Source organism: Pyrus communis, chromosome 10 (assembly GCF_041283825.1).
Source record: "Pyrus communis isolate YQ-2024b chromosome 10, ASM4128382v1, whole genome shotgun sequence".
In the NCBI taxonomy this organism is placed as follows: domain Eukaryota; kingdom Viridiplantae; phylum Streptophyta; class Magnoliopsida; order Rosales; family Rosaceae; genus Pyrus; species Pyrus communis.
In genome coordinates this window covers 22,068,813-22,088,174 of record NC_142574.1, presented here as the reverse complement: position 1 = coordinate 22,088,174, position 19,362 = coordinate 22,068,813, and the positions used below count along the sequence as shown (strand labels likewise).

General features: G+C 35.2%; 1 protein-coding gene across 1 annotated transcript; it reads left to right on the top strand.

The window, feature by feature from the left end:
• Window positions 1-15,561: 15,561 nt before the first annotated feature.
• LOC137730189 (putative indole-3-pyruvate monooxygenase YUCCA8) lies at window positions 15,562-17,660 on the top strand. The gene is made up of 3 exons (XM_068469248.2): window positions 15,562-16,416; window positions 16,542-16,913; window positions 17,131-17,660. The coding sequence occupies exons 1-3, from the start codon at window positions 15,745-15,747 to the stop codon at window positions 17,356-17,358; spliced, it is 1,272 nt and encodes a 423-aa protein (XP_068325349.2). The 5' UTR covers window positions 15,562-15,744; the 3' UTR covers window positions 17,359-17,660.
• Window positions 17,661-19,362: the final 1,702 nt, after the last annotated feature.

The following is a 19,362-nucleotide window of genomic DNA, read 5'->3' as shown; positions in this document are numbered from 1 at the left end:
GATTCTCCTCGTGCTGTCGAGATTGCCTGTTATCCTATCGGGAAGTAACGATTAGATATGAAGGGGCCGGGAGACGTTTGACGTTTACACCGTTCCTGCCAAGAGTTTTTGCTTCTAGGCACCATTATATGACTGGTGTATGGTGTAGGTGCTAAAAAGGGACGAAAGTGGAGGGTGGAACGCTTATGGTGTTTCCAAATTCAGTTGAGTTACAAAACCGTCTACTGTTATGTTCTCTGTCACTTCAACCAAATTGTATGGTGGAATTTTACGAACTATAAATTTTGGGTTCCTCTGGGCAAACCTACTAAACAATTATAATGTCCTTGAACTCATTAATATCAAATAAAGAGATGGAAATTATGCAAGGCGGCTTGATCCATGTAGTGTGATGGTTAATTCCAATTCAGTCGTTAAAATCTTAGCTATCTATATGCAATGAATTTCTCTTTCTTATCACGTACTTAGTCATGTGATGCGAAATACAGCAGAATTAGAAACGATCTTTACACACTTTAAACTTTCTTCATCCCCACCAATGTCAATAACTTCCTGGCTTCTCTTTTAGCCTAATTGAAGAAAAAAATTGATCATCTCGTCAGTCATATACAACTGCCGACACTCAAGAATTTATCTTGTTTGAGAAGCTAGTTGACTTGCAATAAAGCCCTCTTGTGCATCACCATCTTTGACTTCCATTTTTTCTAATCCCAATTGCTGCACCTCTCTCCAAACTTCTAAAGTCAAAACACATAGAAATCAAAGAACAAGTTGATAAAATATCTAGCTCTTAGTAACCTTGATTTCCTAAGACATAATTGGACACGGACATGTCCTTGAAAATCAAATCAAAATTTGATTCAAAATTTTTTGTTTCTCCCTAGCCATGAGGATTTCACATGGCACTTGCCTAGTACCTTCACCTATTTCACAAGGGGCTTCACCATGCCCTTCTCAACCTCAAGAAAGTCCTCGTTCCTCACTTAGCCTCTGGACCACCCTATATTTTTCTGTAAACCACACAACGGGCCCTTCGTCGGCTTGGTTTGTACAGTTTGCAAAACTAGTCTTGTTGCACCAGATTGGACCCTATCCACTAAATTTTGGGTCCATGTGGGTAAATATTTGAAGGGTACCTGACTGAACCAATTTATCACCCTGGTATTTTGGTCCATGGCTCATAGGTCCCCTCAAATTTCTCCATCTAATCTCCTCCTGCCACTTTGAAATTAGACACAAACCACAATATTGTGTTATGTATGCAACCAAAATTTATCTATTATTCTTGGGTCCGTTCCTCGGCATTCATGTAAACAGTTACAAAACGTTTTCGTCCTACTGGGTTAGTGTTATGTTGTTAAATTGTTAATAAATGTAAACGTGTTATGTTGTTAAACGGTTTATAAAGTAGAAGCACGATTGCATGTCATGCTCTAATAACTTTAGTGGAAGTGATTGTGATTAGGGCCGGACAAGAGGATTGTATTGAACTAATTCAGGCTCAATAAGTAGTAGGGTTAAGTACGAGTATACTATCTAATTTTTAGGGGTGGTCTCAAATTGGCCACAACCTTTATATTCTAAACAATCATCTACCGTTTTGAAAACTAGACATTTGCTATGTCACTATTGCTAGTGAAAATTGTACATCTATTAAGTCACTGTCATTAGTGATGACGTAGGCAAATATTGAAGAGAGTTTTCACCCTCAAATTATCTATGGGGCTCTGAATTTCCCAATCTCCCTTTTTAGCCAAGTATATTGAGGCTTTAATTTCGCTAAAAAGACTTGATTGGAGAATCCATAACTTAGTAGATGACATGTCTATAAAAATCAACTTCAGTATTTTCGTCCACATCATTTAAAATATCTTCTAAATGTTGAGTGGTTACTTGTACATAACCTAATTAAGTAATAACATACGAATTAATAAGCTTCATTTGTATGGTTGCTGCCCAAACCCTAATCTAGTCAATTCCCTTGACTCTATAATACAAGCTAAGATTCATTCTTCAAATCAAACAAAAAAACTAGGTTGCCGACGTGATATCGTTGTCGTGAAAATTTTCATCATAAATAATGTGCTCTAAATTTGGCTTACTCAATCGATCGAGGATGAATGAGATGATGTTGACCTAATAGAAGTCCGAGTGTGTCACTTTCGTTATCCCATGGCACATCAAATGCATCCAAATTGAGCCTTCTCTTTGAAGATCATCATTTTGATATGACCTTATCATATTTGTTTCCAAATTGTGGTTGTAATTCAAAGTTTTCCGATAAGTGCAGCCAAGTTCGTGTCATATGTAGAGGAGAAGAAAACCCACATTTCAAAACTAATGCCCCCTCAATTATGATTGTGTCAATGTACCCCAACCGTTGGATTAATTAGTGGAGTTCCATTTAGCCTGGCCTTAAAACTAGAGCTCAAAGGAAAAACTCTATACATTACGACAGAATGTTATTGTGAGTCGTTTATGTATACGTAAATGAGTGCTATTTGTGATTAATACATTCCAATCTATACCAGCCAATCATCTATGCACGCGTGTTAAATTTCAAAGTACATTAAAAATGTACGTATTTGGGCATTTTAAGGAGGAACATGCTTCTATTTATGAAGACATTAATCAAGCTTTTCAAATGTCTAACTTGTCACTACAATAGTACAAGTGGCCAAAGTAGCCAACTGTTGTCGTCCTTGATGCAGAAACTGGCAGCTCACAGAAGGTTTTGAGAAGGAAATGTTTTGGTTAATGCTACTATTTACATAATTAAGCATCTCAAACCGCATGTTGATTTTCCAATAACAAACTAACCAACTAATTTATATGCTAATAGATAAAATATGGTTTGCCACAACTATACCAAAAGAAAATGAGAAATGCTAAGGAGACTTTCTCAAACGTGAGACTCTCAGTCACCTCATATTTTTGGCACAATTTCCGTGCCACCGTTATAAAACATTGTGCAAAAAACATGATGTGGCGGAGAGTTCCACTTTGAGAGAGTCTACTTAATTAGCATTTCTCAAAGAAAATAGCATGAAAAATAAAAATAAAAAATCCAAATGCATTAATTGGGTAACAGTCAATGGTGACCCTCTTAATATTAGTATAATTGAACATTCATATGGATTATGGAGATTAACTAGTTGGTCAAAAGTCAAGGTTTTGTAGGTGATCGTGGGTGGCTGATCATATATCTGTTGCACATGTATTAGTTTGGTAAAATGGCATTTTAATTTGCTAATAACGACATTTGACTAATTAATTTCTCACTAACGGTCTAACTGCAGTCACTAATATTCCAAAATTGTAGTTAAAATCGGCTGATCCATGTGGTCTCATGTGTTTCAAAGAATCGAGATCTCTTTGTTCCTATCTGGTCAAATTCCGTTCATGACGTTATCGTAAGCTAATCTCTAATTATGGTTTAAGGGTCACGTTCTGGTTTGAAACCCTAAACGAGTAGTTCATCGGAAAATATTATAAGATGTTTGCAGTTAATGCAGTTACAAAGTTAGTTAAGATCACCCATGCATGTTAGAGAGCAGTGAGTGTGCATGTTAGAGAGTAGTGAGCTTAAACGATCTTGTTCAAAACACATTCCAGACATTCAAATGTAGAATCGCCGACTTCGGCCTGGTTTGGACTGAGGTGATTTTGAAAAAAGCTGATATCAAAAAAAGCTGGGAGCTATTTTTGTGTTTGGTAAACATTCAGCTTCAGTTTTTTTTTCACAGTTTTGGGTGAAAAAAAGCCAAAAACAAGAAGCTGCAAAACCCAGCTTTGAAAAACCAGCTTTTTTCATATCTGTTTTACATAAAAGTTTACCAAACACTATAATACTGTTTTTTTTTTTTCAAAAGCACTTTTACAAAAAAGTTTACCAAACACTCTGCTGCTTTATTTCACAGCTGCTTATTCTCACAGCACAGCAGAATCAGCTTTTTTTCAAAGCACAGCAATACCAAACCAGCCCTTCCTCACCGCATTTAGTTTGTTTTCTTTTATTGTTACTACTATTTGGTCAAACGGTAATTAATAATAATAAAAAGGCTATGTACATAGAAAGTTCGAACGGTAATCATTTAGTGCTTTTTTTTTTTAATAAATTTTACAGAGTTTAGTTCTACTTATTACTCTACCGTGTTTACTGCTAACAAAATTTTGGTGGCTTACTAATCAGTTAATAAGTTAATAAAGTGGTAATATTAGTTTGAAAAACGTTAGCATTACCCTGCTATTCATTCGATGATGAGTCATATCTATCTATATTGCCATCTAAGTGTTCATCAAGAATTGAGTGAGTATATTAAGCGTGCTGGTTGAAAATTTTGGTTTGCAAAAATACTAAACAAATAGTTGACTTTCCCTCATAACGCAAGTGACTCCACCATAGAGTTTTGAGTTTCCAAATGGGGAAAACCCACTAACCACGACTGTGTCCGGAAGACACAGAAGCGATCAGCACGACGGAGGGTACCACCCCCCATCCAAAGGACAAAGTCCTTCGGCGCCAGAACTTATTTGTTTCTAAATGAATTTGTTTCAACAACAGATCCTTGTCGTTTATAACTATTAGATGGGTCACATCACATGGATTGAATTTGATTAGTAGCTCTATAATTGCAAAGCTAATCCAACGTGTCGAGGCCGGCCTTAGATAATGCCTGACAGGCTGACATGTGGAACTGTGCATGCAAATGCAGAAGTCATGAAACATTCATAAAAAATAATAATTTTTTTCTGAGTTTCTTCTCTACATTCTGCTCTGATCTACAGTAGCCAGGGTTTCAAGGACAAATGCAGCTAGGGTTTCGAGGACTAGTGTTAAAGATGCATTATTTTTGTTAATTATTGAGTTCTATATGGCAGCTTTGGGAGGATACAGGAGCATGAGACTGCGTCAATGGGGATTGACGTGTATATATATGCGCATGAATCTCATTGCACCTAAAATATCCACGTAGACGAATTATTATTTTATGTGCAGGCACGTAGACATAGTTGTTGAAGTTCCAACCTGCAAAACTTGTTTTCTCGAGAAGCCTTGAGATTCTGACAGAAAATTTTAGTGTAGTTGATTAAAATCCTTATAACGAAGAATGCGTGCGAAGAGGGAAGCTAAACAAAGGCAGCATCGTATTGTATATCGCCTATGATTGAATGTATGGAAGTGAGCATGAACACTAAAATGGTGTTAGCTTTTGAGATTTACATTAGTAAATAAATTAAATCATATTCATTTAATAATAATCGATACATAAAATTGGTCCCAGCGTCTTAATATATTCCCATTAATAAAATACTTCAAATTTTGAAAATTAAATATCCATTAGTTAATGTTGTTAAATGACTATGTTATCACCGTTAAATGATTGTGTAGACAAATAAACTTAATGGCATGTTTTGGTTTTACTATCACGTCATCTATGAAACTCTGAATCCTAAAGCTAACCCTCTTAATCAAAGCCAATTTAAAAATTAACAACTTAGCTAAAAGCAACCAATTTGTGATTTAAACCTCTATAAGTGACGTGTTAGTGAAAAATGAACATACCTTTTAGTATATTCATGTCATTACGTATGCTTTAGTGACATAACAGATATATATCCAACTATCAAAACATTTGGTAGTTATTTAAAATTAATGTTTCAAAAGTTTTGAACCAGTTAATAATCTTAATATATAATTGAGTAGTTCTACGTACTTAATCCAAACATTATACGGTGAAATTAAAATAGTGATACTGTTTCTATAGTGATACTCTATATATGTCTTAAAATAGTTTTGGTCCCAACTTGGGCCAATTTATATATATGTATTAAACTTCACATTGTATTAAGTTATAATTTTTCTAGATCATCTTTAAGAAATTTGTCTTCATGGTAATAACAGCCCTAAAAATATGAATTATCTTACAAATAAATGTAAGATGAAATTAAAATAGTTTATAGGGTAATTATTTATTCCTTAGAATTGTTATCACGCCTTTAAACTTACCGGTACACATATTGTTGTTGAAGCTATTCTTACTTTTAAAGCATGTTTACAATTTTTTGGCATGAAACTTTAGAAACTGAGTGTGTCTCTTTTTTTTTTTTCAATGTCTAGATATTTAAATTGACATACTCTACTATTAATCAGATGATTTTTGGTTACTAAGATGATAATACCAATTAGTATATGAGCTAAGTACCACAATGTGGGATTAATTAATTGCAAAAAACATCTGACGTATACAATATAAAACTTGGTTTAGAAAACCTAGTCAAACATCTACAAACACATCTCATTAAGAATTACCACATGTTTCACTTCTAATCCCATTTTTTAATCAAAACCTCACCTGAATCCTCTCTGACTCTCGCTCTCACCCTGGAACTTGGAAGACTAAATCCATAAATGGATTTCGATGGGGTTTGTGGTATAATTACAAAGGAAGGGGGCGGCACCTAGGATTAAGAGAAGGCTCCAATAGAAAATTCACATAAAATTTTGAAAATAAATAACATAAAAAATAAGCCCGATGCCACATGCAAGTCTTTGGTTTCGCCAGATGCAATGACCCCAACATGATATTTGGGTGACCATTTAGGAGATAACTTATTGAGACTCTTTTATTTTATTTTATTTTATTTTTATTTTTCTAAAAAGGAGATAACGGGTGGCAAGTTATGGTTATCCATCCCTTCAGTGGGGCGGGAAGACTCATAGAGGCATTTCAGCCTCCCCTGATCATAAGTCTGGCTTCCACACCAGCAGCGGATTTCGAACCGGCCGAGACCTCAAGTTTTTAGTTTTAAGGAAGCCTCATAATCAGCCCTTTACCATTGGACTACCAGCTCATGGTTAGATAATTTGAGACTTCATTCGAACTGTTTTTCCGATCTCATCAACTGAATACATATAATATAATGTAATATATAAGGTACCATTAGCAAAATAAATAAAAATATATATGACTCATTTGAAAATACTTTTAAAATGACTGAAAACGCTTTTAAATAAAATATTTTTGGGTTTTAAAAGCACTTGAAGTTTTGACACAATAAGCACTATTTATGTTCTTATAGAAAGCACTTCAAGTTTTTTTTTTTTTTTTTTTCAAGATCTACTTGTATTTATACTAAGAATTAATTTCAAAAGCATTTTTACCAAAAATACTATTAGTGATTTTAAAAGTATGTTCAAACAAGCCAATAATGTATTATTATTGGCATATCAAACAAGATCATTCTACCTTTCAAACTTTTTATATTTAAAAACAAAATATACAAGAAGTGTAAAATGACTTTTTAACCACTAATAATTTATTCTTTTACACGTGTATATTATACATCTATAGATGTTGGGAATTATGTTATCAAAATGAAGGAATGAGCATTTTTATTTTTTGACAAGAGAGAAAGCATTTCATTTCAATCTTTTGGGGTTAGGTGCGTTTTTTATTTTCTTTTACCAAATGATAAGATAATTACTTACATTGAAAGAATTCGAACTTAGTTGCATAAAATGATGATGACAAATATTTTAATCTATTTTGTCACATTTCGGTCTGGGCCTCCACCACATTCCGGGCCCGACTCCACCGTAGCATGATATTGTCCGCTTTGGGTCCCGACCACGCTCTCACGGTTTTGTTTCTGGGAACTCACACGAGAACTTCCCAGTGGGTCACCCATCCTAGGATTGCTCTCGCGCGAACTCGCTTAACTTCGGAGTTCCGATAGAATCTGAAGTCAGTGAGCTCCCAAAAAGCCTCGTGCTAGGTAGAGATGAGAATATACATATAAGGCTTACAAGATCCATTTCCCTGGGCGATGTGAGATGTTACAATCCACCCCCCTTAGGGGCCCAACGTTCTCGTCGGCACACTTCCGGCCAAGGATTGGCTCTGATACCAAATTGTCACATCCCGGCCCAGGCCCTCACCACATCCCGGGCTCAACTCCACCGTAGCACGATATTGTCCACTTTGGACCCCGACCATGCCCTCACGGTTTTGTTTCTAGGAACTCACACGAGAACTTCCCGGTGGGTCACACATCATGGGTTTGCTCTCGCATGAACTCGCTTAACTTCAGAGTTCCAATGGAACCCTAAGCCAGTGAGCTCCCAAAAGGCCTCATGCTAGGTAGAGATAAGAATATACATATAAGACTTACAGGATCTATTTCCCTGGGCGATTTGGGATGTTACATATTTCACTAAATTTACATTTTCTTGTAAATTTTATTGCTATGTGAAGCAACAATGAGATCACACACTGGAATTTATGAGGTCAGCCACTTTCAAGGGATCAATGATTCAATTTAACAAACACGTAGTCATGATCTCTGCCATGTGATTGACACAATGCTGATTATTGGGGAGTTGGGATCCTTACTTGGTGATCACTATTTTGCTCAGCGTAATCCTTAGTTTAGGGCTCTAATTAAAATCATATTTTATAGCAATTTTAATTCTCTCTTTTATATCAAAATTGGTTGCGGCACATGCTATGTACTAAGAGAAGTTAAAAAACGAGAAATTGATACAATGATCTAAAAACTATGTAATAATTTTAGCATTCTGGAAAGTCCGACAAATTAGTACCAAACGAAAAAGTTCAAGAATGCCAAGTTCCTCGTTTGGGGTTATTTCATCTAAAACTGCTCTACGTTCCGAAAGACTGAAGTTTTATTGTGATCACACAATCACATGTTGAGGAAGCTGCTAGTTGGAAATTTAATTTACACAAATTCGATGGTAATAAACTTGTGATTTTTGGTCAAATAGATGCTTATTTGCGTGTGGCCGAATATTTTAATGGATAAGGTGTTGGATTTTGTGTTTCGGGTTCGAAGGTCTCCCCTCCCAAATTTATTGGAATAGTTTCGAAGCCTCTCCATCTCCTTAATCAAAATAAAATTTAAAAAAAAAATGCTTATTTGGCCGGCCATGTTACATTAAAAATGAAACATTAATTGTTTAAATCAATTTGACTAGTTGACCAAAAAAATCGACTAACAAGCAATTTCATGTAAAATAAGTACTCTCTGCATAATTGCATGTCTTTAATATTGTACTTGTCTCACTAACATGCATGTTGACCACTTGACCTAAAGTAGAATTATGTCATTAATTTTAGGCTTGACCAAAACCCTAAACAAATGTTAATTCCGGTATCTTGGTACTAATCATATTATCATCACCAAGATTTTATGTTCGCAATACAAATATCTAGAACAAACCCAACCACATGCGATAAATATTCCTTGGAATTAATTAATCATGTTTTGGTATTGCTTGTATTTAGTCAACTACGTGAAAGAAAACATATGGAGGTTTTGGAACGAAGATCTTTCAAATCTTTCCAAAGTTCTTATGTGTCCATATAAATTGTATAGATTTTCTTTGTTTTTATTTTTCTTTGTTATTTTTCTCGAAAATTTTATTAGTTTTCTCGGTGCATGTCATGTGAGGCATTTGATTGTCTCTTAAAACCCTAGTTAATAATAAACCGAACCGTTGGATTGGAATTCAGTATAAGGCTGCATTTCGAGCCGTTGCTTTGTGAGGTAGGCGAGGTATTCTCCTAACATTGTTTTAATCATTGGGTGGTCGCCAACTCGATTATCTTTTTTGCTAAACAATAATGTGATCAGGCTTTAAAAACTTGTTGTGAGTGGAATGAACATGGAGAGAGAGAGAGAGAGAGAGAGAGAGAGAGAGAGAGAGAGAGTACTCTCTTGTAATCTTTTTGGGTCCTTTCTTAATCATGAATTGGAACTAACCTAAAATTTTAAATTTTATTAGATAACCCTTTCCTACCAAATAAGAGAAATGGAATTCGTTGCTTCTGGTTTGACCAAGAAAGAAGTGTGAATACACGTTCGCAGATTACCAAAACCATATATATGTGTGTATGTGTGTGTGTGTGTGTGTGTGTGTGTGTGTGTGTTTTGTTAAAAGTGTTCCGTTCCAAAGTCCATAGAACCGCTAAACAAAGAAAGACATCAGTACAAGGGATTTACACAAATAACTCGAGTCTTATCAACCCTCTCAAACATCATCTAAAAGTAAACTAATAATTGAATGAGGAGGGTCATCCTACGTATATTTAAGCACACCTAAAAAGAAACTAAAATCTTTACCTGCCCTCTAGTTATATTTTCTGGATAGTAATTAAGACGTTCACCAAAAGTTAAATAAAATAAAATATTGATATGGACCATATGCCTTGTTAAGTAATATATATCTCCTTTTTGTTTTTCATCTAGTATATCTCTACATCAACTGTTTCTATTAAAATAGACATGGCCAATGTACTTGAAAAAAAAAAAAAAAAAAAAAAAAAACCAGCTGGTAGCTCGTCATGGCAGTCCATTTTTTTGAGGGCTAGAAAGGTTCATAGAGGCATTTTAATCTCCCTCTGGCCACTATCGTCCAATTCACTAGTGCAAGAGATGGAATCCAAGATGTTCTGTGTGAAATACGGGCCTATAATTCATCCCCAATCACTGGGCCACTTGTGGTGGTTGTGACCAACGTCCTATGTAAAGTTATTGTATTTCTATGTGCTAGTCGCATATATGAAACCCATTTGCTTTTGGTGAAATTTTTTTTTTTAGATTCTGAAAGCACTTGAAATGTATTTTGAAAGAAGCACCAGTTATGTGCTTCTTGTAGAAAACACTTCGAGCGTTTTTCTAAGATTCACTTTGCATTTTTACTAAGGATTAATTGGTTCCAAAAACATTTTCATAAAAAATGCTTTCAATTTTTTAAATATATTTTCCAACACAGTCATAATCTCTTAAAAAAGTACTTAAAATGCTTCTTGAAAGAAATATCACATAGCAAGTGCTAATTTTTTTGACTTTTTGGTTATGGGTGTGCTATTCATACATCTCTTTTTACTATGTGCTATTCATACATCTCTTTTTACTTCTCACGCATCTTTTGTTAATTTTTGTCATTTGATCTTCTTTAATTCAATCGATCCGACGACTACAAATTAAGACGGTGTGTATGAAGTAAAAAAATGATGTGTGCATAGTACAAGGTCCCCTTTGGTTAAGGGTAATGCCAGGGAGACAAAATTTTCAAACTAAATTTTGTAAACCAAATGATGTGGATCGTGATGATTGGATTATTACTTAAGTGTTGATTAACGTGTTTATTTCCTATTGACGATGTATAATTTGGTTTAAAAATTTGGTCTCCCTAACATTATTTGATTAACATGCTTATTTCCTATTGGTGAGTGGTGACACATCATTTGGTTTAAAAATTTGGTCTCCCTAGCATTATCCTTTTGGTTAAACACTATCATAAGCATTTTTAATCTCGGGTAATGGTAGAGACACTATCAATTTAAACTATATTTTATAAACCATATGACGTGGCTGTTAATGATTGAATTATTATTGAAGTGTTGATTAATGTGCTAAGCCTATTTTCTATTGGTGATACATCACATAATTTACAAATATGATCTAAAAGGTTGGTCTACCTAGCATGTATAATGCTAGGGAGAACAAATTTTTAAGGGTAATGCTAGGGAGACCAAATTTTGTAAATCAAATGATGCGAGTGTTGATAATTGGATTAGTACTTAAGTGTTGATTAACGTGCTTATTTCCTATTGGTTACACAAATTTAGTTTGCAAATTTGGTTCAAAAATTGGATAATGTTAAGGAGACCAAAATTTTAAACTAAATTTGCAAACCAAATGATGTGTTATCAATATAAAATAAGCACGTTAATCAACACTTAAGAGATAATTCAATCATCAACGTTCACATCATTTGATGTACAAAATTTTATTTAAACATTTGGTCTCTCTACCCAAAAATTTTCTTTTCTTTACTTGATCTCCAACAGTCCAACATGCCACTAGGTAACCAATCTGTTGCACGTATAGCAGCTACCCTACGATGAAGATTAAGATTAACCCAAGTATCATGCCCTCCACTTGGCACCGCCATTCCCATTCCCCAAGACCATTTAGAGAATTAACTTTCTGCTTGGTGAGAATTAAGTTGCCAATTAGCATAGCTAGCATATATAAACAACAACTAGGAAACCAGTGATATCTTAATGATTTCGCTTTTCTTGGAAGTACTTTCCTTCACGCGTGACTGATGAAACTCATTATAGATTTAACAAATTAAACTACTTTTCCATGATTATTCAATTAATTAATTAATCTACACTCATAAAGATAAATATTCTTCCCAATACACAATACTAACGCGCTTGCTTCTTAGCAAGTACCGCCGACCATAGAGAATGAAAGCATGCATGCATATTTCGATGAAAGAGAAGAAAGCTAGCCCTAACGATCTTGCTATGAAAGAAGAGAAAAAGAATAGGGAAGCTACAAAACAACTCTTCCCCATCCTAGAAAGCGTCCCCAATAAGATTATGAGCCACCAAGCTGGCAGACTGGCAGTGGAGTATTGCAAGGCTGGTAGAATATACAAGCCATAGGGATAACAACAAAAACACATATCCCTATCATATCATGCATGGGATATATCATATATCACACCAAACTCATATATATATATATATATATATAGTATATTCTCCTTCTCTCTCGTATATATCACAATATCTATCACCTTTGTATGTTGTATTTGGAGGTTTGTTTTTCTACAAAAAATAAAAGTGTTGATGTCAAATGAAATATTGGGGATGCAAGTGACTAGGTAAGAGGTTATCCAGCATGCAAAGTACTTCACACTATCAAGGTTTAAGGTTAGTGTCAAAATAGGCTGGTTACGAGAAATTCTAATTTTTTTTGCATTGTATTCTAATCTATTGACATTTGTATAGTTTACATATTTTGTTAGGTTAATTGCATCATTAACCATTTAATTGTCAAAACAATTAAGGGTTGAATATCAAAACATCATAGTGCAATATAGAAAAACTAAAACCTCATAACCCATTTTCCTACACTATCGAAGTACTATTGGTGGCAAATGAAGTAAGAGCTTAGCTACCAAGGTTGGGAGTAAATGAATAGGTAAGAGCTTAGCTAGCTTGCAAAGCAACTTTGGATATTCATTTTGATCATAGTGATGATGGTACTACTCACTTCAAAGCCAATATAATATAGAAATTCTTATAAGTGCCAAGCTTATACCTCCCAAAACCTTTCATGAAAAGGAGGGACTCTCATGGAATTCAAGGCTTTCATGCACATGCTTCCCTCTCCTCTTCCCATGAATATATATATATATATATATATATATATTATATGTATGTATGTATATATTATATGTATGTATGTATGTATGTATATCTCTCTCTCTCTCTCTCTGTATGCTCAGAGCTCCAAGTGGGGGTTGAGATGATCAGTAGAGTGGGACAGACGCGGACCCATGATTTTTCCAACTCAAAACTATTCATGCATAGCCACAAATTAAGTGGTGTACTTTGGCAGTCCTAGCGCCATTTCACACAAGTTTATAAGTTATTATACAAACCCTAAAAAGTTAAACCTAGGTTTAATCACCGTCATAATCAACTTAATTAAGAAAAGCTCTAAAACTTCACTTTCTAGCTAGCTTTAGCAGGGGACGCGTGTCGAAATAGGACTATTCACCCTGGTACCGAAAGTAGAACACAGTATCAACTTCTCTCAGCTTTCCGCGTACAATGAACAAACCTCTAGGGTTTATCAAATGACATAGTAAAATAAGGCTAGCTGGCTGCAAGATCGTGGTTCATTTTATTTGGCATGCATTACATTTAATTTTAAATTCCCAAAGGTGTTAGAGAAAGTAACTAATTTTATAAGATGGGTGAGAGTGCGTGCTTTCTACCTTAAAAAGTAGGTTAAAATTCAAAATTTTAAACTAATTTGTGGGAGTAATAGAGTCGGCAAGTTTTGAACTTAGTAATTTCAAAACTCAATAAGAAAAATGCAATATGGTAGCAAAATGCTATATGGTATGATCCAAACATCTTGTTCTCCAATTGTATATTCGATCGGTCACTTGCAAAGACAAAACATATTCGTTTATATCAAATATCCCTACCTCATGTTATATTAACATTAATACTAGGCAAACGGAAACCCTAGATTAATTAGGGTTTCTTTTCTTTTTTCGTAGTCAGAAAACAGTACGGAATCAGTTTTTTAGTGCAATTGTTATAATATTATGTAATGGTGTAATCTATACACATTGTAAATTACGTTGTATTAGTAATGTTATACTTGAATTATAAACCAGTTGGTAAATGCACGAATGTCTCATTGGTTACTTCATAAAAAACAATAAAAAATTTAAAGTAATTGACATTTCATCCCTAACAAATGTACTTGACAGATTATGACTGTAATACTGAATGTATCATTGCTTCCTTCAAAAAATTAAAACAAGTAATTAAAATAATATTATCATCGCATCTCAAACAAATGAGATGGACAAATGTGGGAGCAAGGGAACCCGCTAGCGTGGTACGGAAACCGGTTGGCGGAATGGACATTGTGGGCCATTTGGGGTCCGTTTTCAGCCCCCAACAGCAACTAGGCTACTCCCCTACACGTGAGCACACTGCTTACACATCCATGTCAGCATTCTCCGCCACGTAGGCACCAACTACACGATACTTTTTCTATTTTCAAAATAAAATATTTTTTCCAACGGATTTTCGAAATTCTCTGTGGGCCAAATTGAATATGTTGAGGATGACATGTCCCTTTCCCAACTTCCCATTTCTTGAATTAAAATGATATTTTGGTGAATTAATAAAGATGATTTTAATTTGCACTATCTATGTACTTATTTGATTTATGCATTACTTTGTTATATATCATTTGAATTTTATTTAAAATGGTTCTATTATTATGGGTATCATCTATTATTGTGAATGCATTTCTCCTACTAACATACATTTGAAAGACTTTTGCATAGTTGAAATAGAGATGTGATATTTATGTTTTTGTGATAATAATAATAATTGTCAATTTTATTGGTCTAATTCATTTTAAATGCATGCCTCCAAGGGGTGATTGAAGTGTTTTCCTAACCTCGCTTATTTCACAAACAACATTCAACTCCCGTAAAAAATTAAAAGAAAATACTAAGGAGACTCTCTTAAAAGAAGGATTCTTCATGAATTGTCTGTCACTTCATTTTTTTTACACAATGCTTTATAATATTGATGTGAGAATTAAGTTAAACTGTGAGGTGACAAAGAGTTTGTGAAGAATCTTATTTTGAGAGAGTCTACTTAGCATTTCTCAAAATAAAAATTATCGACAAAAAATATAAAAGTCCCTTCATATTGTGGTAGTGCTAAGAAAAGAATAATCCTATAAAATAATTGCAAAAAATATTCCAAGCCTCTTGAATATTTTTATGCAAGATCTAATAAAATAATGGTAGGGAAAATTTGTGTTCATTATTATCTAAAAAATAAACCAAATGTTTATGATTTGGAAGTGACTCTCAAAGCGCATTTTACTTCCCACACTGCTATCACATGCACTTCACATCTATATAAGCACCCCACCCCCTCCTCTCCCTCCAAACCAAACTCAACACACTCTGCTCTCTACATTTGCAAACCTCGACTTACAAACCTTCTCAAAATTCTCAAGATCTTTGATCTACTTTCAACTACAACAACAAACAATCCCAAATTGTGTTGTACTTAAAACCCATTACTCAAAATCCCACCAAAAATTAACACTTTTAGTGTTTGAGGTACTACTTCTTTGATCATAAGCATGGAGAACTTGTTTCGATTAGCTGATCATGAAGATTTCTTCGCTCGCCGTTGCATCATGGTCAATGGTCCAATCATAGTTGGAGCCGGACCATCAGGTCTGGCAACAGCGGCATGTCTCAGAGACCAAGGAGTACCCTTTGTTGTCCTTGAGAGAGCCGAGTGCATAGCATCGCTTTGGCAAAAACGCACCTACGACAGGCTCAAACTTCACCTTCCAAAAGCATTTTGCCAACTTCCCAAGCTTCCATTCCCAGAAGACTTCCCTGAGTACCCAACAAAACGACAATTCATCGACTACCTTGAGTCATACGCAAAACACTTTGAGATCAACCCAAAGTTCAACTCATGCGTTCAATCCGCAAGGTACGATGAGACAAGCGGTTTCTGGAGAGTCAAGACCGTTACCTCAACCGAGTCTACCCGGTCTGAGGTTGAGTACATTTGCAGGTGGCTCATCGTTGCCACGGGCGAAAATGCCGAGTGTGTCGTGCCAGAAATTGACGGCTTGTCGGAGTTTGGAGGTGAACTTATGCACGCGTGTGAGTACAAGTCCGGTGAAAATTTCAGGGGAAAGAAAGTACTTGTTGTTGGGTGCGGAAACTCCGGCATGGAAGTCTCTCTTGACCTCTGCAACCACAATGCCTTCCCATCAATGGTGGTTAGAAGCTCGGTAAGTCATTGATAAAAGTACTCAAAACTAAAAAATGAAATGGTTATCAAACGAGTCCTTAATTTTCTTTACTAAGTTCTACTCTTCTGATGGAAGTCTAATAATTTTTGCTGGGTTTTTTACAGGTTCATGTTATGCCTAGAGAAATCTTCGGAAAATCAACGTTCGAATTGGCGGTTTTCTTGCTAAAATGGCTGCCAGTTTGGTTGGCTGACAAGTTGCTCCTGATGTTTTCATGGTTGGTGCTCGGAAGCATTGAGAAATACGGGCTGAAAAGGCCATCCATGGGACCAATGGAGATGAAGAACGTTGAAGGAAAAACCCCTGTTTTGGACATTGGTGCATTGGACAAAATCAAGTCCGGAAGAATTAAAGTTGTTCCCGGAATCAAGAGGTTCTCCCCCGGTCAAGTTGAGCTCGTTAACGGCGAAACCCTCGAAATCGACTCTGCTGTTCTAGCCACCGGATACCGCAGCAATGTCCCTTCTTGGCTTCAGGTAAAAAAATGTTCCAAACTCTTCTTTATCTTTCTTGAAATTTAAAACTCGGTTGTATACAATATTTGTCACATCACCTGTTGGCGCGACACTTCAATTAAGGATGTTGTGACAAAAAAATGTCTGCACACGAACATCGAGAGTAAAAACTTTCATGGTAACTTTGATTGTTGTTTTTGGACTAGTGACTAATCTTGTTTTGTGCTATGTTTAACAGGAAGGTGATTTCTTCTCTAAGAATGGATTCCCAAAGCAGCCATTCCCCCATGGTTGGAAGGGAAATGCAGGACTTTATGCAGTAGGGTTCACAAGGAGAGGGCTCAGTGGTGCATCAAATGATGCCATGAGAATTGCTCGAGATATTGGCAATGTGTGGAAAGGAGAAACCAAGCAGGTCCAAAAGAGAACCACAGCTTGCCATAGAAGATGCATTTCCCAGTTCTAAAAAGATTTACCTATCCATTCAGAAGATTAACCAGACACTTAATTAACTCTCATGGTGTTAAAAAATGAAAGAAAAAGAAAAAAAAATTAGTGTATATCATACAAAGGAAAGAAAACAAATAGATAGCACACAAAGACAAAGAGCCCTCTCCAAAGGCCCAACCCAAGTACCGAAAATGTTTGGGAGTTTTGTAAACCGAGGATGATGAGGCTTCTTTTTTCTTCTTTTTCATTTTTATTTTTATTTTTTCTGAAGTTCAAGACCGTTCTTTTGTATCATATTAATCCAATGATCGAGTTCAATCACAGGTTTCCAGTTCTACCTATTTTCATGTCCCCATTTATCTCATACTATTTACATACAACTAAGAAAAATTAGTGATCATGCGAGCATAACCACACAACGGCTATGTTTAAGTGTTTTTTCTTATACAAACAAATTTATTTAAAAAAAAAAAAAAAAATCCAAACTCGAGTACATAGTGGAAACACATAAGCTCAATATGACTGCGACTAATGCCAGCGTTTGCGGCTAAGTTCAAGTGTTAAACTAATTAAGAGGTCCCTTTTCCCACTTCCTCTCCATCTTGCATTAATACATGGTTTTTCATGTGCAAAGGTTCCTAATTCTCAGCCAAGAGCAACTACTGAAGCAATATTGCTCTAAAAATAGTTCTACATTCTCTTAAACCCATGTATTTCCGTAAAGCCTATTAAAGTAAATGGCCAGCCCACTAACTCAAAAGTTTTTAAGATTGGCAACTTGCCACAAGCATCTATCATCAGATGGGTAGGACCCATCAATGGAAGAATGAAAGCTCGAGTCCACCACACCCACCACCTTTGTTTTCTCTCTCTATTCTCTCCCTCTAGAGAATTAGCCAAATTGCAATTTGGCTGCACATCACCATTCCCTTTAACAACTATTATCTTTGAGGTTTGACCAACTTAATGATCAAATAAAAATACAAGTTTATTAAGCCTCTGTTGCCCTTGCACATGGATAGAAGCCACAAAGCCCTCCATGAAAATTACAGTTAAATCTTCTTTGTAAAGCAATATCTAAAAAGGAAGGAATGCAGTTCAAAACTTTTGCCTTTTGGAGTGATAAGTTGAAATGTTGTGTGAGAATTAATTGTTTAAACATGTTTGATTATGTAAAGGAAGCCAATGACTAAACCTTTCTGCCAGAATACTAATATAAGTATTGGCCGGTAATCATTTCTAATTTTTTTTTTCTTTCTAAATGGCTCAGGGAGGAGGAAAAGGGAAAGGGCATTATGCATATAATGATATCAGCAGAAAGTTAAAGCTTATTGAACAGGTGATGAGGATTGTGTTATGGATAAGTTTTTGAGAATGATGGTGAGACGGCCACGTGATGTTACTAATTTACGTGTCATAATATTGTAGACGACATGATTGGTAGCACATGAACTTAGGGTATATAACCGTTGATATATGCAAGTATTATAACATGAATGAACTAGTAATGCTGGTACATCAACGAATTAGAAGTACTCGGTGGTTAGGCAATAGATTAGGAAACTGTTTGGTTATGAAGGTCCAATGGTGCAAATGAGCTGGTTCTTTTGTAGGACTTGATAAAACTGCTCATGTTCCTTTCATCAACGAATTGGATGAACTGCTCAAGTTTCTTTATAAGGGAAAAAATCAACCTCATTGAATGTGATTGATTCAGTGTACAGAAGACAGATTATTGGATATAGATAGGTTTCTGCACAAATAGAAATCAAACCAAACATCAATTTCTACTGTTTTCTGCACAAATACAAAAGATACGATATTGCTAGGTTTACTGCCAAAAATCTACCAAAGTAAATCTCAGTGAAAAACTTGTGAAGATGTACATATAATATCTAAACTGACATTATGTGTTTTAGTGTAAATTACAGAACCATAATTCCCTTTTTTTCTTTTCTTTTTCTGTCAGATATCTCCAAATAATGTGATTGAAGCAAATCAAAATTATTGGTTTTTAATA